The sequence below is a fragment of the Callithrix jacchus genome, chromosome 7 (assembly GCF_049354715.1).
Source record: "Callithrix jacchus isolate 240 chromosome 7, calJac240_pri, whole genome shotgun sequence".
Lineage (NCBI taxonomy): Eukaryota > Metazoa > Chordata > Mammalia > Primates > Cebidae > Callithrix > Callithrix jacchus.
The window spans coordinates 79,328,182-79,351,663 of record NC_133508.1 but is presented as its reverse complement, the minus strand read 5'-3'; the positions used below and the strand labels follow the sequence as shown (position 1 = coordinate 79,351,663).

General features: G+C 41.6%; 1 protein-coding gene across 2 annotated transcripts; it reads right to left on the bottom strand.

The window, feature by feature from the left end:
* Positions 1-567: 567 nt before the first annotated feature.
* Positions 568-22,993, bottom strand: YBX1 (Y-box binding protein 1). 2 transcript variants are annotated; one of them, XM_009001043.5, is made up of 8 exons: positions 22,689-22,993; positions 21,949-22,012; positions 12,337-12,370; positions 9,155-9,244; positions 8,522-8,824; positions 8,190-8,272; positions 2,346-2,611; positions 568-935 (listed from the first exon to the last, which is right to left on the bottom strand). In XM_009001043.5, exons 1-7 carry the CDS (start codon positions 22,852-22,854, stop codon positions 2,377-2,379), a joined length of 975 nt encoding a protein of 324 aa, XP_008999291.3. In that variant the 5' UTR covers positions 22,855-22,993; the 3' UTR covers positions 568-935; positions 2,346-2,376. The 2 variants fall into 2 exon arrangements, with proteins under 2 accessions (XP_008999291.3, XP_035106965.1); XM_035251074.3 differs by lacking the exon at positions 9,155-9,244.
* Positions 22,994-23,482: the final 489 nt, after the last annotated feature.

The following is a 23,482-nucleotide window of genomic DNA, read 5'->3' as shown; positions in this document are numbered from 1 at the left end:
AATAGAAAACAGCCAGTCTAGACTTAGGCTGTCAGGTGTGGAGAACCACCTAACTACAAGTTGACCAACCTCCATGTTCTTAAGCAGCTTTCCCATGGGTTTTTGTATTATTTATTCCCATTTCTAGGACATAAGGAGCTGAACCAGTATTTGGTGACCACATCAGGCCCTGTAACAGGTTCTCTGAACACTTTAAGTTGGCATCTTCAATTGGCATATTGAAATAAATTCTCCCTAGGTGACAAAACTAAGTGGAGAAGGATCAGAATCTGGCCAGTCTAGACTAGAGCATCCCTTGTAAGCACTGCCACACAGCCAAAGGAACCCACACAAAATCTACACCACAAAGTCTTCCTTAAAAATGGCCAGGTTATCAGAATATGTATTTTCTAATTTTCAGTATGAACCCACAGGCATGCCACTTAAAAGGATTAGAGATTTTAAAGACATTTTACCTGAGGGAATTACCAGTGAGCATCATCTATTTGTAGACTGGGCTAAGGGTCTTATAAATACCTAAGAACTTATAAACTAAAGCAAAACTAGACAGAAATTTACACAAAGACAATTATTTAAGACCTTTATTAACAGGTGCTTGCAGTTTGTTGACTTTTTTGAAAAAATCAAGTTGTAAACTTTTATTACAAATTAAAAATGAAGTTCTTAAAAATCTCAACTTGACCAGATATGAAACAATTTAAAAACCTTTAAAGGCGTATTGAGAAAAACCAGGCTTTTTTAAAAAACACGTTTGTTATTACCAAAAAGAGACATCTTTAGGTAAAAATAATAAAAACCCCATGCTGCATAGATAATGCAGATAGTTCTATTTATCTGGTCAACAGGCAAAAGCAAGCACTTAAGGTCTTCAGCTCCAATCTTTTGTTCATTTCTTATTGCTGGAATTTCTTATTTCTTCTTGTTGGATGACTAAACTGTAAAGAAAAAAAACAAAGATGATCATGTAGAATTCATGGTAATCTTCATTTAATGTAGTACATACTCTAGTTTACATTACTTATATATTGGGAGACATTAACAGATCTTTTGCCACCTAGCAAATCATCTCTGGTTGAATGCTAATTTCGGAGGGAACGACAATCATACACCTCTCAGTATCATGCAAAAAGCTGAATGAAAATGAATCCCTTAATTTTGAAATTTAAGGTTAACAAAAACAAGTGAGCTGGTAACAAGAACGTAAATGTATCATGTGGTCTGCCAGAGCATTATTATTATTAACCTACAGTTTGAATAAACCAACAAAAAACAACTACAGATGATTACAGTGGCTCATGCCTGTAGTCCCAGCACTGGGAGGCCGAGATGGGTGGATTACCTGAGGTCAGGAGTTCAAGACCAGCCTGACCAACATGGAGAAACCCCATCTCTAGTAAAAATACAAAAAATGGGCCGGGTGCGGTGGCTCACGCCGCACTTTGAGAGGCCGAGGTGGATCACGAGGTCAAGAGATCGAGACCATCCTGGTCAACAAGGTGAAACCCCGTCTCTACTAAAAATACAAAACATTAGCTGGGCATGGTGGCGCATGCCTGTAGTCCCAGCTACTTGGGAGTCTGAGGCAGGAGAATTGCTTGAACCCAGAAGGCGGAGGTTGCGGTGAGCCGAGATTGTGCCATTGCACTCCAGTCTGGGTGACAACAGCGAAACTCCGACTCAAAAAAAAAAAAAAAAAAAAAAAAAAAAAATACAAAAAATACAAAAAATTAGCTGGGCGTGGTGGCTTATGCCTGTCACCCCAGCTACTCAGACAACTGAGGCAGGAGAATCACTTGAACCCAGGAGGCGGAGGTTGCAGTGAGCTGAGATCACACCATTGCATTCCTGCCTGGACAAGAGTGAAACTCCAGTCTCAAAAAAAAAAAAAAAAAGATTTTATCCATGTTGCCACTTTACCCAAACAGACTCTGTCACTGTATAGGTTCATTCTAATAGCTATACTACTTCTTTTATTAAATAATGCATAAATAACAATGTTAATTAACTTTTCTCAGAATACAGCTAGGGAAACTTTTCTCAGCTTACTGGTCAAATCACAAAGTTCAGAAAAGTTGATAGAAAGCTCCAATAGTTCAAAAAACTCATGAAAATACAGGTCTCCAGTGTCAGAATTGAGAACTAGCTGAGGGGTGGCCAAATATGATTCTGATACTCAATACTCCTAAAATGAAATATTTAGGTAATTAAGAATAGGGCAGAACACAATGTAAATAACATGGCTTTCGTTATCTGATAGAATTGAGTTTTCCCCACTCTTGCATTAATAAAATGAAATGGACACCATTCATGACTGCCATAAATGGTGGCCATCCAGGGTTGCTTACCCGGATGATGGTAGAGATGGTAAGCCGGCATTTACTCAGCCCCGCCCTGCTCAGCCTCGGGAGCGGACGAATTCTCAGCTGGTGGATCGGCTGCTTTTGTCTCTTTGCCATCTTGTGGTTTAGGGTTTTCTGGGCGTCTGCGTCGGTAATTGAAGTTGCGGCGGTACCGACGTTGAGGTGGCTGCTGACCTTGGGTCTCATCTCCTTGATTTTCTTTATCCTCTTCATTGCCGTCCTCTCTAGGCTGTCTTTGGCGAGGAGGGCCCCTGCAATAAATGTTGTCAAACTTAAGAATGATAAAACCTCTTCTCTTCAACACACCCACCAGCAGTGTTACCATTTGGTTCACTCAACTAATTCATCATGCCTAGCCTGTTCTCTGTATCAAGTGGCCTGTAGGCAATTTGTGTAAGGAGATGGGAGTATAAACTGGAAGATGACTTTTAAAAACTGGTTTTAATGGACTAGCAAACTTTTTTGTTCATAGCATTACAGAATGAATCCTGAAATAGCTAATAGTAGGCAAATGCCATCAACATTTTGCTGTCATTCTAAAAGATCAAAATGGGCTAAGTGGTAAACAAATTTGTAAACAGTATAACCTTTACAGATGAACAATTCCTAAAAAGGCATGTGTTTAAAATCCAGCCTGTTCAAAACCAAACATGTTCCCTTCATAAAAGTAACAGTATACAGCAACCATTTGTCATTACAGAAATGCAAGCTAAAATCACAATGAAATACTATTTCACTCCCACTAAAATGGTTATATATGTAAGACAGAAAATAGTATTGGTGAGGATGTGGGAAAACTGGAACCCTCACACATTGCTAGTGGGAATGTAAAATGGTGCGGCGAGCTATGGAAAACAGTTTGGCAGCTTCTCAAAAGGTTAAACAGAGCTAGCATAGGACCCAACAATTCCATTCCTAGGTCTATAAACCCAAGAGCTTATCCACATAACTGTAGAGACATTACATGAATATTCACAATAGCCAAAAAGTTTAAGTACAAATATCCACGGAGCTGAGGCATAAACAAAACATGGCACACCATACAAGGGAGTGTGATTTGGCCATAAAAAGGAACCAACCACTGGTCTATGCTACAACAGGAAAAGCCACGAATATATAATGTGCTAAAAATGAAAGCCAGACACAAAAAGCTACATAATGTATGATTCATTACATTTATATGAAATGTCTGGAATAAGTAAGTTTAAAAAGATAAATAGTGACCAGGGGCTGGGGCAAAGTGAAATGAGGAGTGACTGTAATGGATACACATTTTCTTGGAGTGATGAAAATATTCTGGGATTAGTGCTTGCAGTTGTTCAATTTTGTGAATATACTAAAAACCTCTGAGTTGTACACTTTTTTACAAAATAAAGCTGAGGTAGTACATTCCAACAATGAATTCATTATCCTCAGTGTCCTGAAATTGAAGCCTTTTCATTTGTTTTTAAAGTGGTCCTATGGTAACTCACTTTGTCACTCAGGTTGGAGTCCAATGGCATAATCAGGCTCTTGGATTCAAATATTCCAACCTCAGCCTTCTGTATAGTTGGGATGTAGAGACTCAGGCCACCATGCCCAGCTTTTTGTGTGTGTGTGTGTCGGGGGCAGGTGGGGTAGAGATAGGGTCTTGCTACATTGCCCAGGTTGGTCTTGAACAGGCATGAACCACAGCACCAGACCTAAAGTATTTTTTTTTTTTTTTTGAGTCTTGCTTTGTTGCCCAGGCTCAAGTGATCTTCCCACTTGAGTAGCAGGGAGTATAGACAAGCCCCCCACACCTCATTAATGGCTGATTTTTAGTACAGATAAGGTCTTGCTATGTTTATGTTGCTCAGATCTTGAATTCCTGAGCTCAAGCTATCCTCCCTCCTTGGCCTCCCAAAGTGCTGGGATTACAGGCTTGAGTCTTTTAATCACCAAGAAAAAGACACTAAATTTTGGGATTTTCTTTCCCCCAGTGCTCAGAAATGTCTGAAAGAAGATGGATTCCTGGCCTTTCCTCCACCCATACTCTCAGCACTCAAGAAAGCCCCAGGTCTTTTGTATCTATCAGTCATCATGAGCTGTAATTCACATGTACCTTTGTACACTGTAAAACCCTTTCCCCATATCTTTTGGAACTCATAATGAATTTTTAACAAAATTGCTCTGACTTTCCTTTGCAACCCTCAAGAGGTGACTTCTGTTCTAACCTCTTATTGTGGCTTCTAAATTGATTCTCCCAGTTTCTAAAAACTGTAGACTTCTCATTTTATTTTGGATTCTGTTCCATTTACCATCTTTTTCTTACTGCAGTTATTAAGGTCCAAGGGTAACAATCCCTAATAATCTGGGCTTTAAGACTGACCTCCCAGTCCAGTTGTTTTCTACCTGGGTTTTCTCAATTATACCACACAACTTTCCAATTAGGTACCTTCCTATTCTTCCTAGTTAATTCCTTGTTGTTTTCTCATTCTTAATCTAGGACCTGTAATACAGTGATCCCATCACCTATTCATCTCACTCCCAGGTCGGGCACAATGGCTCACACCTGTAATCCTAGCACTTTGGGGGGATCACTTGATGCCAGGAGTTCAAGACTGCTTGAATAACACAGTACAACTCCATCTCTACAAAAAAAAAAAAATTTTTTTTAATTCCTCACTTTCCCTTTTCTCCCCTCTTTATCCAAGTATAAAGTGCAATATTAATCATATGACTAATCCCTACCCCAGTGTCTTCATTTGGATAAACCAATGCCAGACAACTCTGTCCAACCTGAGCCTGATGCTCAAATGGCTAGAAAAACAGCCAAGCTGGATCAACTCACTTCTAATTTTTATTATCCTATTATTTATAAATCTACCATCTCTATTTTCTCTTCTACAGGGTTCACATCTTTGTCCCAAACTTTTCAAACTTCTTCTTCTTCTTTTGACTCAACAAAGCAACCAAAGCCTTCCATGCCTTTCCATTAATATGTGTGTGCCCATGTATTCTCATCTCTTACACATGAAAGTATCAGGTTCCTAACAAAAGAACATTTTCACATGTGGGCAAAATCCCATCCTCTCTGAAGAAGAAAATAGTTTAAGTAGTCACTTGCCTGCCATCACCTGTTATCCTCGATTACATTTCAGCCCGTAAATGTTATTTCTCAATAACAAAAAAATCCCTTTTTGACTTCCCATTTTCCCCTACTATTTGTCTCCGTTTCAGTGAAACTTGTACTGTAATGTCTTAAGAGTTCTCTATCAATTTTGCTATTGAACTCACACCAGCCAGAATTTCACTACATGATTCCATGCATTAAGGGCAGCATGTTTCATTTCCTCTCATTTCAACAAAGGATTCCTGCACAGGTCTGGAAAGTCTAGCATTCTCTGCTAACTTCAAAGCAATTATGTGTTACTTCAGGAACTATTTAGAGGATTGAGCATTCTAAACACTGAAACACATAGACATTAAGTCTAACTTAAACCAAAAGGCAAAATGTATTGAAGGGGTAACAATGGGCAAAGATACCTTTTTAGGATAGGAGACAATCAACCTCAGACTTGTTTGTCCATATAAAGACAATTTACTCAACAGTGAAACTGAAGTACTGAATACGAACACAAAATCATGCTATTTTTAAGGACATCAATGAAACTAGGCAGAACATTTAATTAAGCAGCTCTTCAGTTAAACAAAAAGGTAAACCACCTGGGCATGGTGGCTCAAGCCTGTAATCCCCGTACTTTCGAAGGCTGAGGTGGGTGGATCATGAGGGTCAGGAGTTCCAAATCGGCCTGGTCAAGATGGCAAAACCCCATCTCTACTACAAATACAAAAATTAGCCAGGCATGGTGGCACATGCCTGTAATCCCAGCTACTTGGGAGGCTGAGGCAGGAGAATTGCTTGAACCCGGGAGGGAGAAGTTGTAGTGAGCCGAGATCATGCCACTGCACTCCAGCCTGGGCAACAAAAGCGGAACTCAGTCTCAAACCAAACAAACAAAAAAAGGCAAACCAAAGATTCTGCTGCTGGAACCCATTTACTTAACGGATGTACTGCCATGAGAGCCTATGTCACACCTACTATAAAAAATAAAAAACCTAGCCAGGCGCGGTGGCTCACGCCTGTAATCCCTGCACTTTGGGAGGCCGAGGCGGGTGGATCACGAGGTCAAGAGATCGAGACCATCCTGGCCAACATGGTGAAAGCCTGTCTCTACTAAAAACACAAGAATTAGCTGGGTATGGTGGTGCGCGCCTGTAGTCCCAGCTACTTGGGAGGCTGAGGCAGAATTGCTTGAACCCAGGAGGCAGAGGTTGCAGTGAGCCAAGACTGTGCCACTGCACCCCACCCTGGTGCCTGGCGACAGAGCGAGACTGTTCTCCCCCGCTACCAAAAAATAAATAAATAAAAATAAAAACCCATCTGTCTTCAATATCTAGCATCTGGCTAACACAATCTCCTGGTAGAAAACTGAATTAGAGATCTTCAATTGTAGTAGTCATCAGTTAGTACCCCAGCTCTTTTAACTGGAAACTCAGGACAGGACATATATTAACACAAAGAAGAAGAATGATGACACCAGCTACTCTTGCAAAACTCTCAATATACATATGCTGATAAATACATGTATTACAACATCAACTAGATTCCCTAGTTCCTAAAACTCCACTAAGTGCTCCAAAACCTACACACAGAAACCCCTTCTTATAGGCTCACAGTGTATTTTGGACATGTTGGATACTTAGAGAATAATAAGTTTGACACTTAAAATTATTTGGGGATTTAAAAGTTGCTATTTATCGATCCGTTAAGATGCATTATTATACCGGTTTGATTTCTTCAAAAGTACCTATCAACTTTTAGGGATGACCTTTAACTCCATGGTTCAATATGAAACCCTTAGAGAAATAACTATTACACCATTCTATCTTACCACCATGGGACTGGGAACACTGCCTCAAAGTCTACACAGCATATACTAAAATATGCTTGGCTCATGGAACTTTTGCTCGATTACTCTAATAATTACATCTATTAATAGGATTTCTAATACCTGCCCAAGCCGATAGACTAGTTGTCTACCCCCAACTCAAAAAAAGGGGTACATACTAATCCCAGCACTTTGGGAGGCCGAGGCGGGTGGATCACGAGGTCAAGAGATCAAAACCATCCTGGTCAACATGGTGAAACCCCATCTCTACTAAAAATACAAAAAATTAGCTGGGCATGGTGGCGCGTGCCTGTAATCCCAGCTACTCAGGAGGCTGAGGCAGGAGAATTGCCTGAACCCAGGAGGCGGAGGTTGCAGTGAGCCGAGATCACACCATTGCAACTCCAGCCTGGGTAACAAGAACGAAACTCCGTCTCAAAAAAAGGGGGTACATACTTAAACTGAGAAGTGGTTAGTGGAAGATTATGTGTGCCTTTTCAAGTGGTAACACTTACTGTTGATTCTTCACTAATGCCATAGTACAATTCAGGTACTCCTAATGCTTTCCTTTCTCCCTACCAAGGAGGCAGGTTTAAAAGATGTGGTTTAAAATATTCCCTTAATCTGTTCAGGGACAGAAAATTTGAAATTCCATACCCTCATCATTAAAAAAAATTATATGATAAGCAGACCTTATCCATACAAGCTGTTTTTAACAAGTGCCAGCAAAGAAGATTCAAAGAATATATTCTCAAAGATAACTGACTTCAGGTTCACCTCTTAGGCATCTGATGAAAGAAAACGTATAGTGTCAACAGAAAAATGAGTCAAGAAGTCTGCAGGAGAGGCATGATGTGCTGAGTCCTAACAAAGGTTTGAGGAAATTTTAATAGAAACATGTTTATGTGGACCATACCTGCGGAATCGTGGTCTATATCCCCGATACATATTCTGCCTCACTGGTCTACCTTGTTCTCCTGCACCCTGGTTGTCAGCACCCTGAAAAAGATAATGGAAATCAAGCCTACTGTATCAGTGACATAATAAAAAATGCAATGAGATAAATCCAAATCTGAGTTTAAAAAAACGAAAAACAAAAACTAAACAGACCATCTAGTAATTGTGACTCCACTACCAATCAATCCTTTTTGGTCTTACTAGGAATCAAAGTTGCTTTCCATAGGATTAACAGCTCTAAACGGTCCTACCAGAATTTATCACATTGCTGTTGCTGATGACGAAACTTACCTCCATCACTTCTCCCTGCACAGGAGGGTTGGAATATTGTGGTCGACGCCCATAGGGTCTCCGCATGTAGTAAGGTGGGAACCTTCGCCTGCGGTAGGGCCGGCGTTGTTGGGCCTGGCCTTCGGGAGCACTCTCTGATCCCTCGTTCTTTTCCCCACTCTCACTATTCTGGTAATTTTGCTGGTAATTGCGTGGAGGACCCCTACGACGTGGATAGCGTCTATAATGGTTACGGTCTGCTGCATATTTACTGCCTTGAACTGGAACGCCACCAGGACCTGTAACATTTGCTGCCTCCGCACCCTACAAAAGCCATTACATATTGATAGTGACAAAGGAAATCAGAACACTTTCAACAAATTTCAAACAAAGCAAAAAACAAAATGAAGTTAAGGAAAAAAAGAGGGGAGGGCATTTGCGTGGCCAGGGGTGCAGAGCAATGACTAAATATCAGTTCCTCACTGTTCTGAAGAGATTGCTCTCTAACTGCAGCCAGAACATTAGGCTTGATGCACCTATGTTCAAGAGGTCACCTGAACATATCCATCCACATTAGAGCCACCATCCTAATGGATGAGACCTCCAACACATTTCCATACTGAAGTCAAACCTTTACACAAAAAGCATCCTCACCTTTTCTCCTTCAACAACATCAAACTCCACAGTCTCTCCATCTCCTACACTGCGAAGGTACTTCCTGGGGTTATTCTTCTTTATGGCAGTCTAGTAATATCACATTCCAAAAATAGATTAACAGGGGAGAATAATGTGCTTTTTCATTTAAAATGTACCAGAGTCAATATTATTTTAGTTTGGATATACACTTAAGATTTGCTTTAAATAAGACCAAACCATCAATAAAGTTAGGAAAGCGGGGACCACACTATCCCCAACTTCAACCAAAATACTCCAATCATACAAGGCCCCAGCATTTTAGCACTATTCACAAAACTAAAACAAGTAATTTAACACTCAAAACAGACACATTTTAAAAACTGCTTTTTGCAAAAGCATTATATGTAACTTTAAAAAATGATGATATCCACCTATCCCCTAAAGACTGCACTTAATAATAGAAGGTGGCCCCACACTGGGTCAGTTTAGATGACAGGCGAGTTTGGTTTTGCATGCTTCAAAGCTGACCAAACCAACTTTGTCCCTGGGTTACCATACCAAACTCAATTACAAATAATGTCAACCAAAATCCTTCCAATCTGTCTGATAATACTTCAGTGGATATGCAATTAGCATGTATTAACCATGTCATTCTTTATATTATCTGACTGCATGGAACTGTTAGTTATCACCTCCCCAGAATTCAATACATCTTCTATTAGAGACTTGTTGATTCTGCTTCTCCAGACTGTTAGGGGAAGGGAGGAAGAGTAACTTTTCATGTTTCTATGAAAATTTTTTTTGCAACATCTTTCACTGTATTACCTGACAGAGGATATGTAAAGCATTGTTAATCCCATTTTACAGATAATGTAACAGGCTTTAAAGTTAAGTGACTTGCCCAAGGTCACACAGGTAGTAAGTAAGGGGAATTTCTAAACCCAGGTATTGGGACTCCAAATCCATGTTCATTACAAATCTCAGCTATATCCATTACAGGATCACTCATGCATTCCCACTGCAGAGGAAGCAGGACAACCAACAAATCTGAGGCCAATTAAGCAAAGCTGCCCAGAACTGCAGTCTCCTTGATACACCACTAAGACTTGAGCAGCCAAAGTCCCAAGAAACAACTATATGAAGAAACCACTTCCCCCCAAAAATGAAAGCATATTGGTGACACCTTATGAAATGATACAACTGGGTGAGTTGAGTCAAATAATTGATCTAATCGATCTCATCTGTCATCTAAACTGTCACATAATTTTCATACCTTTCATATATAGCCAACTATCAATTACCTGCAGTCATAGGGGATAGCAGAAGTATGGTTAATTAAAATCCCAAATCTTTATTTTCATCAACATCTCCACCCCTGCCCCAACCCCAGCCTTAGGGGTTGCCAACAGGCAACAAGACTAATAAACTTTGCTGTCTCTTTTTCCTAAGTCTACAGATTCTTTTGAACATGCAGAGGAATAAGGAATAGGTAAGTAGTGTTCACCCAAACAAGAATGCCAATTTTATAAAACATTTGCTCTAAAATAACATTTTGTCTGAAGTAGTCTTTTATTTATTTGCATTTAGAAATTAAATGTTTCCATAATTACATTTGACTCTAACCAATTGGGTTTTAGATGTACTAGAAATGGATATAGCTTCCTCCTTGATAGTCACTGAATGCTGTGTAAGATATTTCAGTGAGCTACAAGGCACCAATCCATGACAGTCCTTCCTATGAAACATGCCAGGTAAGGTAGTTTCTAATTAAATGTGAGTATGGAAATTGGCATTAGGTCTTTTGATTTCCGGATTATAGTACAAAAAAGTAGTTATGGTCTCAAATTAGTTTTAACACAAGTTGACAATATTAACAGTCTTAGTAAGAAAACTGATAACACTATTTTTCCTACCCATTTCATATCTGGGAGGGTAAGTACATTCAGTGCAGTCTGTAACATACCTAAATTTGAGGTACTAACATACACTTGGCAGTGATTTACTTTAGCAGTAATCTTAATTCCTGAATGTCTGTTTTCCTTAAATGATATTTGAGGAGAAAAGTACACATCCTATGTTAACAGTGTTCTCTTCCCAAAACACTGGAAGCCAATCTAAAAATTATTATTATTATTATTATTTGAGACAGAGTTTCACTCGTTACCCAGGCTGGAGTGCAATGGCGCAATCTCGGCTCACTGCAACCTCCGCCTCCTGGGTTCAGGCAATTCTCCTGCCTCAGCCTCCTGAGTAGCTGGGATTACAGACACGCGCCACCATGCCCAGCTAATGTTTTGTATTTTTAGTAGAGATACAACAGGGTTTCACCATGTTGACCAGGATGGTTTCGATCTCTTGACCTCGTGATCCACCCGCCTCGGCCTCCCAAAGTGCTGGGATTACAGGCATGAGCCACCACACCCGGCCTCTAAAAATTATTTAACGAGCAGCTGCCAAACTTGTCACACTGCCTCTCATTTTACCTTAAACTAGCAACGATTTTTTCATTTTTGAAGCCAGCCAAAACTCTCCAAAGGTGTTTCGTTTTTTTTTTTTTTTTTAAAAAGATGGGGTTTCACCATGATGGCCAGGCTGGTCTTGAACTCCTGATCTCAGGTGATCCACCCATCTCAGGCTCCCAAAGCGCTAGGATTACAGGCATGAGCCACCACCCCTGGCCAAAAGTTTTAAAAAAAAAATTTTTTTTAAGTAATTTAGAATAAGTAGAAGGCTCTTGATGCTACTTTTCGAGTATTTACTGCAATTACTATATTTTGCAGGTCTACCTTATTTACCCATGATTATGGAGATTTTTCCCTACAGATAGACCTAAAAGCTCTGAAAGCTTCTTGCCAAAGTTTCTGTGTATTTATAGTAACATTATTTGTTCAGCTTTAGAATCATGGAGTAATTTGTTCATCTGAAATTAGGTATAAATATTTAGTGTAATGAGTTTGACTCAACATTTGAGAAAGCCACAGCTGTTAACAAAATTCCAATTTGAAATGTCTAGGAGAATTAAGTCGACTCTAACACAATGTTTCAATGTATACATTTGAAGCATGCTACTACTCCTGCAGTAACTAAATAAAACTGGTAGTTGGACTTAACCTTTCACAAGGAACCAAATTTGAGAACATCTAACCTTTTCTTCTCACAATCCTTGAATCAGAAGTGCAAATACCTACACTAGCACTCACCTGGTGTACAAATACATCTTCCTTGGTGTCATTCCTGCAAGACAGAACCAAGTTGACAAGTCAGAAAATGAAATACATCTCATGTTGCCAAAGATTAATTTTCTCAGAGACTTTCTGGCTGCCAACTAGCTACCAGGAAATTTGGCAAATCAAAAGACACAAGCCACCATGCTCTCTGCTTTAAAGACTTAAGCTGCTGCAAATAATTGTAGCGGCACTACCTGTAAGATAGTGTGACCTCCTGAGCCATAATTAAGAGGGTAGCAGTGATTAGCAACATATTCTGCCCCTCCTTATCCTATTAAACATTAACTGTTCTAGCACACCCTCCTCTTACCTCTATAGCATGGTTATCAACAGAAGATAGGTAGTAATTACGTTCTCACTTTATCCTCAATCATTTCCTCTTCATTTTCAACTACCAACTTTCCTTGAGATCATAAAAATGGGCAGAATGCCCCTTCCCCCCAAAGAATGTATAACACAAAGAATGAAGCCTAATATAAACTGCGGACTTTGGGTGATAAGGTATATCTGAATATAGGAAAAGCCCAACCAGTTAGTTATAAAAAAGCTACTCCACAAGCCCAGACCAGGACTGATGAAGGTTCAGACCAAGGGGTCATGTATGAGAAGATATTTATTTGCGATCTCTTTTTGAGGAAAAATGAGAAAGACTGTGTGGATAACTGGATGTCAAAAGTGGAGAATAATCTGACTTTGTAGCCTGGAGACTGGGATTAAGGTGATAATACCAGGAGCAAGAACCACTACTGGAGAAGAAAACGGATTTCCAGGCCTGTAGCATCTTGCCTCGCCCTCTTTATTCCATCAGGTCAGAGTGAGAAAAAGCTCAATAGTAGCTCTAGTGTTTAATGAGAAAGGGAACAAAGATATCATGAACTGGACAAACTGGCTTACTATTAGCTTCTTGCTGAACTAAGGAGCAATATATGCAAAGGAGCCACATAAAATTAATTATAATTCGGCCAGGCATGTTGGCTCATGCCTGTAATCCAAGCACTTTGGAGGCCAAGGTGGGTGGATCACCTGAGGTCGGAAGTTCAAGACCAGCCTGACCAACATGGTGAAACCCATCTTTTTTTTTTTGAGATGGAGTTTCGCTGCTGTTACCCAGACTGGAGTACAAGGGCATGATCTCGGCTCACCGCAACCTCCGTCTTCTGGGTTCAAGCAATTCTCCTGCCTCAGCCTCCCGAGTAGCTGGGACTACAGGAATGCCCCACCATGCCCAGCTAATTTTTGTATTTTTAGTAGAGATGGGGTTTCACCATGTTGACCAGGATGGTCTCAATCTCTTGACCTCGTGATCCACCCACCTCGGCCTCCCAAAGTGCTGGGACTATAGGCGCGAGCCACCACGCCTGGCCGAAACCCCATCTTAAAAAAAATTAATTATAATTCTGATCTGTAAATTATAATGAAATACCCTAGCTTGACTGTAATGAATACATTTTAAACAATCCTGCTAACTCCATTTTGCCCACCCTGAGCTATGCAGGGCATTCTGTAATAAGAGGGCATTCAGGTCTGAGACACCTGGTATCTTTGTAATCAATTTTCTTAGAAACGGGGCCGGCATTAAAAGTGGACTCTCAACAAACTCAGAGCCTGGTGCTTGTTTAAACTTGCTCAGGTATAACAATAACTTGGATTATATGAACATTTCTAACTTATGGGAAAGGGATAATTAAAAAAACGGAACCAGAAGACTGTAAAAGTTACTTGAGGCAAGTGACTGAAAACCAACCTTTCAAGCTTTATGATTAGGTATGCCTAGGGAAATGATGGCTGTACACAATGTCTATCTGTCCATAGTTACGCAGGCACCACAAAAACAGATTACAGCCATCATTTATTAGTTCTGCTCTCCAGCATGACTGAATTTCAAACTCTAAGGCTCTAAGGGGAAATACAATAAAAAACTGGTAGAGTATGAAAAATAAAGGCAAAGTCTAGAACAGTGATTTTCAATGGGGGCAATAAATACCCCTGCAGAGCATTTAAAGTTTTTCCAGGCCGGGTGCGGTAGCTCATGCCTGTAATCCCAGCACTTTGGGAGGCCAAGGCGGGAGGATCACTGAAGCCAAGAGTTCGAGAGACCAGTCTGGCCAACATCATGAAACTCCGTCTCAATTAAAAGTTTAAAAAATTAGCCAGGCATGGCAGCATGTGCCTGTAGTCCCAGCTACTCTGGAGGGTAAGGCAGGGGAATTGTGTGAATCTGGGAGGCAGAGGTTGCAGCAAGCCACTGCACTCCACCCTGGGCGACAGAATGAGACTCTATCTCAAAAAAAAAAATAAATAAATAAATAAATAAAAAATACAATTTTCCAAAGATAGGGAGCACTATTTGCATTAATGGAAGTGGCAGTATCAGTTGCTGAAAAACTAAAGATTTGGTATAGAATGTAAATTTGTTTATTGTTATGAGTCGTGTATATATTTCTGTACTGCTTTAACATGCATTAAATTCACTAAAAATGCAGCTTCCATGGAGAATTTTTCATTACTGATAATGCTGCTCATGGTATCTGAATAATACATCATTTATCAATCCATTTTGTGGTGGCATTGACTGTTATGCCTTCTAATGTAGTTACAAACAGGTATTCACATATCAGCATCACCATATTCTGCAATAAAAAGTAAAAATAGTTTACTTCAGGGTCATAAAAGGAATATTAGAAAATTTTACCAAAACGACAATTTTCTTAAAAATAGCACACTAGTCAGGCTGGTGTGGTGGCTCATGCCTGTAATCCCAATACTTGGTATGCCAAGGTAGGAGAACTTCTTGAAACCAAGATTTGAGACCTGCCTGGGCAATGTGGCGAGACCCTGTATCTACAAAAAAAAATTAATTAGCTGGGCTCCCACTCAAGTCCAGAAATTGAGGGTGCAGTGAGCTTTAATCATGCCACAGCACTCCATCCTGGGCAACAGAGCAAGACCCTGTCTCTGAACAGAGAAAGTACAAGGCCGGGATTACACACATGGTAATGTCACTCCTGCAAAAACAGGAAGGTGTTTTGTGGGTACAAAGATAGATAAGTGAAACCAATATAGTTCACTGATTAATGTCATGACAGAAAAAACAGTACTCCAAAAGGTATAGCCAGGGCCTCAAGCTCAAGATATTTATTGAAAACATCAATTACAATAAAAGCACTGTAACATTAAGAGTGATTTGTTGAACCTGTGATTTAAATGTATGGATCTGCTTTGAATTTGCAACCAGTCAGAATTTTCTAGTTTAAATTGGAAGAGTTATAGGAAAGGAGAGCCTCAAATATTAGACAGTTGCAGTGCAGCTTTCTGGGTACAGGTATCACTGCCAGCTATCACTATTCTTTTCTGTGCAGTTTTTCTCTCTGGTGCTTGCTGGGAAATTAACACTGAAACTGACCCTTTTCTAGCTCTAACTCCCCCATCCAGTTATAGAAATAAGGAATATTCTAAAAAAAAGTTATATAGTAGTAAAGATAATCCAAAAAGAAAACTTCCAAGTCTAAATGGCACAGGGTAGTTAGGGAGGAAAAGGATGGAGAAAGAAAACCATGACTAAAGATGAGAGGTACGAATAAGCTGTCAAGTGCCTACAGGCTTAAGCTAGCACAATCAGGCCCTAAACTCCAAATTTGTATTCTTCTTGACCACTTGCATAGTGTGAAACATACCTATGTACAATTAGACCTGCAGGCCAGAGTAGTGTCCTCTATTGCTTTCTTTTAATTAGAAATAAAAGGTATTCCTCTAAATTTGGTTCTGGTGCTGGTGCCCTGTATATATGTAACAACATAGAATCCACCCCCACAATAGATTTTGCTTCTTGTGAACCTTATTCACTGGGTTAGTATGACTGTCTATAATATTTCCCATTTGTATTATATTGGAGAAAACATTTTTATCATTTTCTATTGCTAAAAAAATTGAAACTTAAATATAGTGTTTAAAAATAGAAATATATGCAATATTTACATTATTAAACCCCTCCTTTGGAGATCTAAGCAAGCAAGCAAGAAAAAACAGTACTCATTTTTTTTTTTTTTGGAGAGTCTCACTCAGTTGCCCAGGCTGGAGTGCAGTGGCAATCTTGGCTCACTGCAACCTCTGTCCTCAGGGTTCAAGTTCTAGCACTTCAGCCATGAGTAGCTGGGATTACAGGTGTGCACCACCATGCCCTGCTAGATTTTTAGTCTTGATTCAACTATTAACAGCTCTGTAACCAGAAAAGTCTTTAAGCTTTCCCTAATACCAAAACATTGTTAGAAGCCTCATTGGCTTTTGTACCTGCAAAATGAGAAAAACTACACTAAACATTTAATAACTTACTAACATAGGCACTCAATAATATTAGTAATAAATGCATTGGGCATTTATTACTAATATTAGCTAGCTTTTAAAATTAAAATCTAATTACTCCCTCTCCTATACTACAGTCTATCCAGATTGGTAAGGGTCTTAAAGACAGACAAAATGCAACTCAAAACACGAAAACAAAAGCAAAAAAATCTAACTTCCCCGGAAAACTTTTTAATGACTCAAAAGACAATTACAGCTTGCCTGACAGTCTGCATGCCACAGGAACCATAAATTCCAGCATTTGCTTTTCATGGCCCAATCCATCCAAACTCAAGGATGCTATTCCAGCATGTTCACCATGTTTGACGACCCTCCCACGCCTAAAACACAACTATCTTTATTATAGCTGTATTATCTATCCATATAAAAAATAGGCTAATTTTTTTTGGCCAATCCACATTACTGCCTTAAATAAGACTTATCACAATAACTTTATCCATAACTAAATGCTCTTATACTTCTACTTTGTTGAAGATTACCATACCAAGCCAGTCTAACACTTTAATTCACTTAACTGCATACACTAATTTATAATCTTGTGGTTATAAAAACTCCAGGATTTAGCATATATATGCTCCATAACCTAAAGCAACCAGATACCAATTCCCAAGCCTTGCAGATGACTATAAGATAATAACCCCGACTTATCATTGTATTTCTTCTTTATTAAACACCCTTGGCCAGGCACGGTGGCTCACCCCTGTAATCCCAGCACTTTGGGAAGCAAGGCAGGCAGATCACAAGGTCAGGAGTTTGAGACCAGCCTGGGCTACAGTGAGACTCCATCTCAAAAAAAAGACAAAAAGAAAAAAGGCAGCAGTTATTCTTACCTTGCACACCATATTTAAAAAAAGATTCAGTGAGATAAGGTGTAATGTTCTCTCCTTTAATTCTTTGCCTCCCAATATTAGTAATTAGACAAGTCTTTTTATTTGTAAAGCTGACCTACATGCTAAACCAGAACTTTTCACAATCCTAAACTTCACAAAGTAGATAGTGAAAGGCCAAAAGCTTTTCAAATCTGGGGAGCCAGGAGTTAGCTAACACACCAGAGCCCCAGTGACATACTTTGATCACTTAAGAGTCTTTCAATGGCTCTAAAAATAATCACCCTAAGAAATTATCTGTAACTATGTGAACAATCAAATTGAAAATGGCTAGGGTCTACTTCAGAGATAGTGTTAACAGCGCAGTTGGTGAACACTAACTCCAGAGTCAGAAAACGGAGATCCAATCCTGACTGCCACTTATCAGCTATGCTTACGGGCTGGGGGTGGGGCAAGTAAATTCTTTGTGCCTCACAGAGTGACAGTACCTACACCTCAAAGTTTTTTTTTTTTTTTTTTTTTTTTTGAGACAGAGTCTTGCTCTGTTGGCTGGCTGGTGGCAGGATCTCCACTCACTGCAACTTCTGTCTCCCTGGTCGAAGCAATTCTCCTGCCTCAGCCTCACAAGTAGGTGGGATTACAGGCGTGCGCCACCGCACCAGCCACATTTTTGTATTTTTTTTTGAGATGGAGTTTCACTCTTGGTACCTAGGTGGCAATGGCACCATCTCAGCTCACTGCAACCTCCGCCTCCTGGGTTCAGGCAATTCTCCTGCCTCAGCCTCCTGAGTAGCTGGGACTACAGGCACGAGCCACCATGCCCAGCTAATTTTTTGTATTTTTAGTAGAGACGGGGTTTCACCATGTTGACCAGGATGGTCTTGATCTCTTGACCTCGTGATCCACCTGCCTCGGCCTCCCAAAGCGCTGGGATTACAGGCTTGAGCCACCGTGCCCGGCCTAATTTTTGTATTTTCAGTAGAGACAGGGTTTCACCATGTTGGCCAGGATAGTCTCGATCTCTTGACCTCGTGATCCGCCGGCCTTGGCCTCCCAAAGTGCTGAGATTACAGGTATGGTCCACCAAGCCCGGCCTATATCAAAGGTTTTTAAAGATGAAGTGACTTGGCTCATCTTAAGCATTTAAAATAGACCCTAGTAGAAATACTTGTTAGCTACATGTATTTCCACCAACGTTTTAAAGAAGTCACCTATTATATACACATGGAATCCCCACAAGGGAGCCCCCACCCCAATGGGATACTAAACCTGATGGGCATGACTGAATTGAGATAGCTAAACCTTTCCCTGGCTTGGTTTATGTGTGATAAACTCAAATGCATACCCAAAGGCCAGGTGTGAAGGGAAGTCAGCAACCTAAGACAACTAAGACAACTAAGGCCATTGTAAAAAACACATACCCCACCTAAATGTGGTGAAAATACTGCCAGGTGGTTTTTATTTATGTGGAAATACATGTCCCTAAAGCTAGCGAAAGTTCAGATCTTAAAAACATAATAATCTGCATTATTTGGTGTTACCGCCTGAATTATCATGTTAGTAATTAATTCCAATTCCTTTTAACAACACTGTACTGTCCAATCAAAGCATCTGGGAGTAGTTTTAGCCAGTAAGTCACAAATTTGTAACCTTTGCTCTAAATATTAAACATTTTGAATACTCTAGAACAAAAATATTCCTATTCTAGTCACTATAAACTTACCAATTATGGTAATCTTTGGTGAATATGGGTCAATCCTCAACCACTAATAAAATTTGACAGTAATTTCGGGGGGGGGGGCCTAATAAACCCCTCTAGTCACATTCTCCAATTATCTCTTGTAGACACAGCTCACAAAGGAGTAACTCAATGAATTTCTCAGAATTTCTACATCACATAGTCTAACAAAATAAAGCCAAAACTTCCGCTATTTTAAAAAGCTCTATGCTCATGTTATTTAGCACCTTATTCACAATATAATCAACAGGGAGAAGCCCTTTAATGAATCAATTCTAAGAAGGTTGTAACAATTCAGAGGTGGTAATTCAGGCTGGAATAAATTTACAACGAAATTATCTGTCTTTAAAGGCAAAAAAAATTTACATAAAATAACTGAAAATATCGTGGATGGGTGTGGTGGCTCACACCTGTCATCCCAGCTACTTGAGAGGCGGAGGCAGGAGAATGACTGGAACCCAGGAGGTGGGGGCTGTGGTGAGCCGCACCACTGCACTCCAGCCCGGGCAATAACAAAATCTTACAATCCTAGAATATATAATCCAGCGCATCCAAAAATTGCAATTAAAAGTTGTCACACTAGTCATCCCAAACACTGCACCCTCTCCTTTATATAGAAAACAGCACACGTAATGTGTCAGTCTGTCTCCTTCCCTCTTAAGAACCAGGTGCCTCCAGCCAAGTCTATTTGTTCTACTACATGAACCACATATAGAACCAACTGCTGGCTTCCAAACTGATTTAACACATACTTTCCTTAATTAAAGCAAACCTTCCCTGTATTTAATTGGAGTCAGATTTTACAGCATCTTATCAAAAAGTGTCAGTCATTAAAACAACCAGTTCAGAAGCATAAAGAACATTTTAACCAGTCAATTTGACAAAATAATTGAGGTTAGGATAGTCCAAACAAAAGACCATCAAAAGCCAATTCACAATTTGCCCTGGAGGATGACCAATTGAGTTGATTCCAATTCAGAACAGAGATATTCAATGAATGACACCTCATGAAATACTTGTAAGAATTACTCTTATTTTGGATAAAACTTGATTTTTAAAAATGTGATAACCTATGCCACTCAACAAAATGTAGCGAAACATGGCACACGCTAAACTTCATACATACAAAACTGCAATCTACCCACTGAAAAGGCTGCAAATCTGCACACCAAAGTTACCATTACATTGGGTCAAGGGTTAAAAGCAGTGATTTTGAAGGTATGGCTCACATTATTCTTGCTAAAAAATGTACCCAGACCTAGGCAAGCACACTTAAATCTGAAAAACACTGGTTGAAGGGTTAGACTAGTTCGGAGACTCAGAATAAGACAGAAACACAAACTAAAACACTAGTAAGTTCAGAAAGATCAGTTAAAAAGCTATCAGTATATCAATCATATATAAGCATTCCCCTCCTTCCTTGCTAATAAGCTATTATCAAAAAATTAATGAAAAACATAGTTACAGCCACAACAGTGGCAACAGTATAGAAGGTTGGAAAATCCTAAGATTTTGGAAGAAACAAAACGTTTTCCCACAATTGCAAAAGTAGAGAATAGACCATCAAATGCTTCTCTCTTACTCTGTTTCCACGATAATGTATGATTGATTAATGAACGAACGGTTTTTCATCAAGCTATGATTGTCTGTCCTTAAGCTTGATTTCGTCCATTTGTTGTCCACTCCACAAACATTCTTAATTGTTCTTTTAATCATCTGCTTAGGTCTTCTACAGTAAGAGAATGCTGAGATGGCACTATGTACCATACCTATAAGGCCAAGATTCCTATTGGCATACCCAGGGCTCTACACTCATGTAAACTGCACTACTAAGCCTTGGCAGCCATCTTGAAAATGATGCCTGGCTCACAAGGGAGCCCATGGAATCCAGTGTACTGCACATTACCAGCAACAACCCGAAAGTAAGTCCTAAAGATGGAGCCTGCAGCTTTGCCTTCAAGCAAGAACAATGTCAAGTTACCAGGGACTATGGCCACTCTAAGCTATAGCCAGAAATCTAATAGAAATCGATTTAATCAGTATGATTTTAGGACAAGGAAGAATGAAAAATAAGAACTGAAGAAAGCAAAGAACCATTTTCTAGCAGATACATTATTCTATGAGCAAATAAAAACAGCTTCTCTCTGGTGCTAATATAAAATTTATCTAAGGTATTACAATGAAGGTGAAAAAGGCAACACCTCTCGGTAAAGATGACAAAACCTCATATACTTGGCACGTCAAATCTTACCCCCAAAATGTTAACAAGGTGTAAATATCCGATGTCAGTGGATCACTCTCTCAAACACCGAGTTCAATCAAGTAGAAAAGGATAACAAGGATAAAAATGTACAGGACCGTAGTTTCCCGTTTACCCTGTTAAGGCATGGCTCATTCACTTTGCTTGCCTTTTAAATTGCTTTGTACTGTAAGAAAGCCTTTGAAGTTGGCTTCAAATTAACATTTAGCTGCAAAACAAAGACCTTCTCTAGATCCACTAATCCCTCCAGTCGTCAAGGAATTAAAAAAAAAAAAAAAAAAAATCACACTAATACACCAGAGGTAGTAAACGCCCTTCGGGGCTTCCCAAGCGCCAAGAAGCCGACAGAGCAGGCAACAAGCGAGACAGTGGGATGGAAGCTTCAGGGTCCGGGAGCTCACCTGTTGATGAAACCATATCCGTTCCTTACATTGAACCATTTTACTGTTCCCAAAACCTTCGTTGCTGGAAAAGAAAACAAAGCAAAACAAGCCACGATTACCACCTATCCTTTTCCAAACCCGCCCGGCTTCGGTCTCCGGTCCCTAGGACGCTGCCCGCTAGGCCACCTGACAGCCCTTTCTCTCCACCTCCCGGGTGCCGGGCCACGCCACCACCGCCGCCGCCGCACACGTGGGTGAGTCTGAAGCCGCGGGGCGCTCCAGGGCAGGCCCGGGGCGCGGGCCCAGAATGGGTGTGTGCGCAGGCCGCGGGCGGAGAGCACGTGAGGGAAGGGGAAGCCGCCCCGGCCCACTCCGGCCTGCGTAGGCGGTGCGCCGCGCCCTCTGAGCACACGCGGAAGGGAGCTGGGTGGGGGAGACGCGAACAACGGCGTGCGGGCCACAGCGCACGAGGCCGGTCGCGGGGAGGGGACCCCGTCGCACACGCGGTTGGCGGGCGCGCGACCGCAGGGGGAGGGGCGCGCGTCCGCGCGGGGTCCACAGGGGGCGCAGGAGGCAGAGCGCGCGCGCCTGCCGGGCGGGCCCCCGTGAGGATGAGTGGGGGTGCTGGGGGAGGGGCGGCCGCGCGCCGCGGAGTCGGTCCCCGCCGGCCGCGCGCCCGCCGGCTCGCCCTGCACAGGCTAACGGTTCCGCTGCCAGGCTGCCCGAGGGCCCCACACCCGTCCCCGTCCGGCCCTCACCGATGACCTTCTTGTCCCCGCCGGCAGGCGCCGCCGATGTGAGGCCGCCCGGGCCACCGCTCCCTGCGCCGCTGCCCGTAGTGCCGGGCTTGGTGTCGGCGGCGCTGAGGGCGGGGGCGGCGGGGGGGGCGGCGGGCGGCTGCTGGGTCTCGGCCTCGCTGCTCATGGTTGCGGTGATGGTGACTGGGGCCGGCTACGGCAGCTACGGCTCCTCCCGGGATGTGATGGTAACTAGGCCGGCGGCGGCGGTGGGGCTGCTCAGGGCTCTCTGGGGTCCGCTCTCCGCTCCCGCTACCGATCGAACTAGCGAGAATGGCGGGACAGGCGGGATAAGCCCTACGATCGACCCGCCCTAGGCGTTGTTCACTGGCCACTGCTGCTGTCAATCTGCCCACCTGACCCCAATTCCTGGCTTCTACTGGATAATATTTTATCAGTTCTCCACTCTCATTGGCCCTTTGGCGGCTAATTCAGCCGACCTACAACCGTTCCTGCCTCCGCCGGCCGCCATAGAGACCGGAACTAGAATTAGAGTAGTCGGCCACAAAAACCATAGAGTACCCGAGAGGACGGGCAGAGAGAACGTGATTTCCACGAGGCAGCCGCCGGGCTGGCTAGCCCCACGTTCAGGGTTGTGTCCCAGCTGAAGAAAAGGCACGCCCGAATGCTGGGCAGGAATTACCCGGCCGGACCCGAGATTGGAGGGGGGCCCGACTACGCATTAGCCCTTCGTAAAGAGAAGGCTTCCCTCCCTCTCTGCTCCAAATACAGTCCTTGTGATCTGAGAACATGAC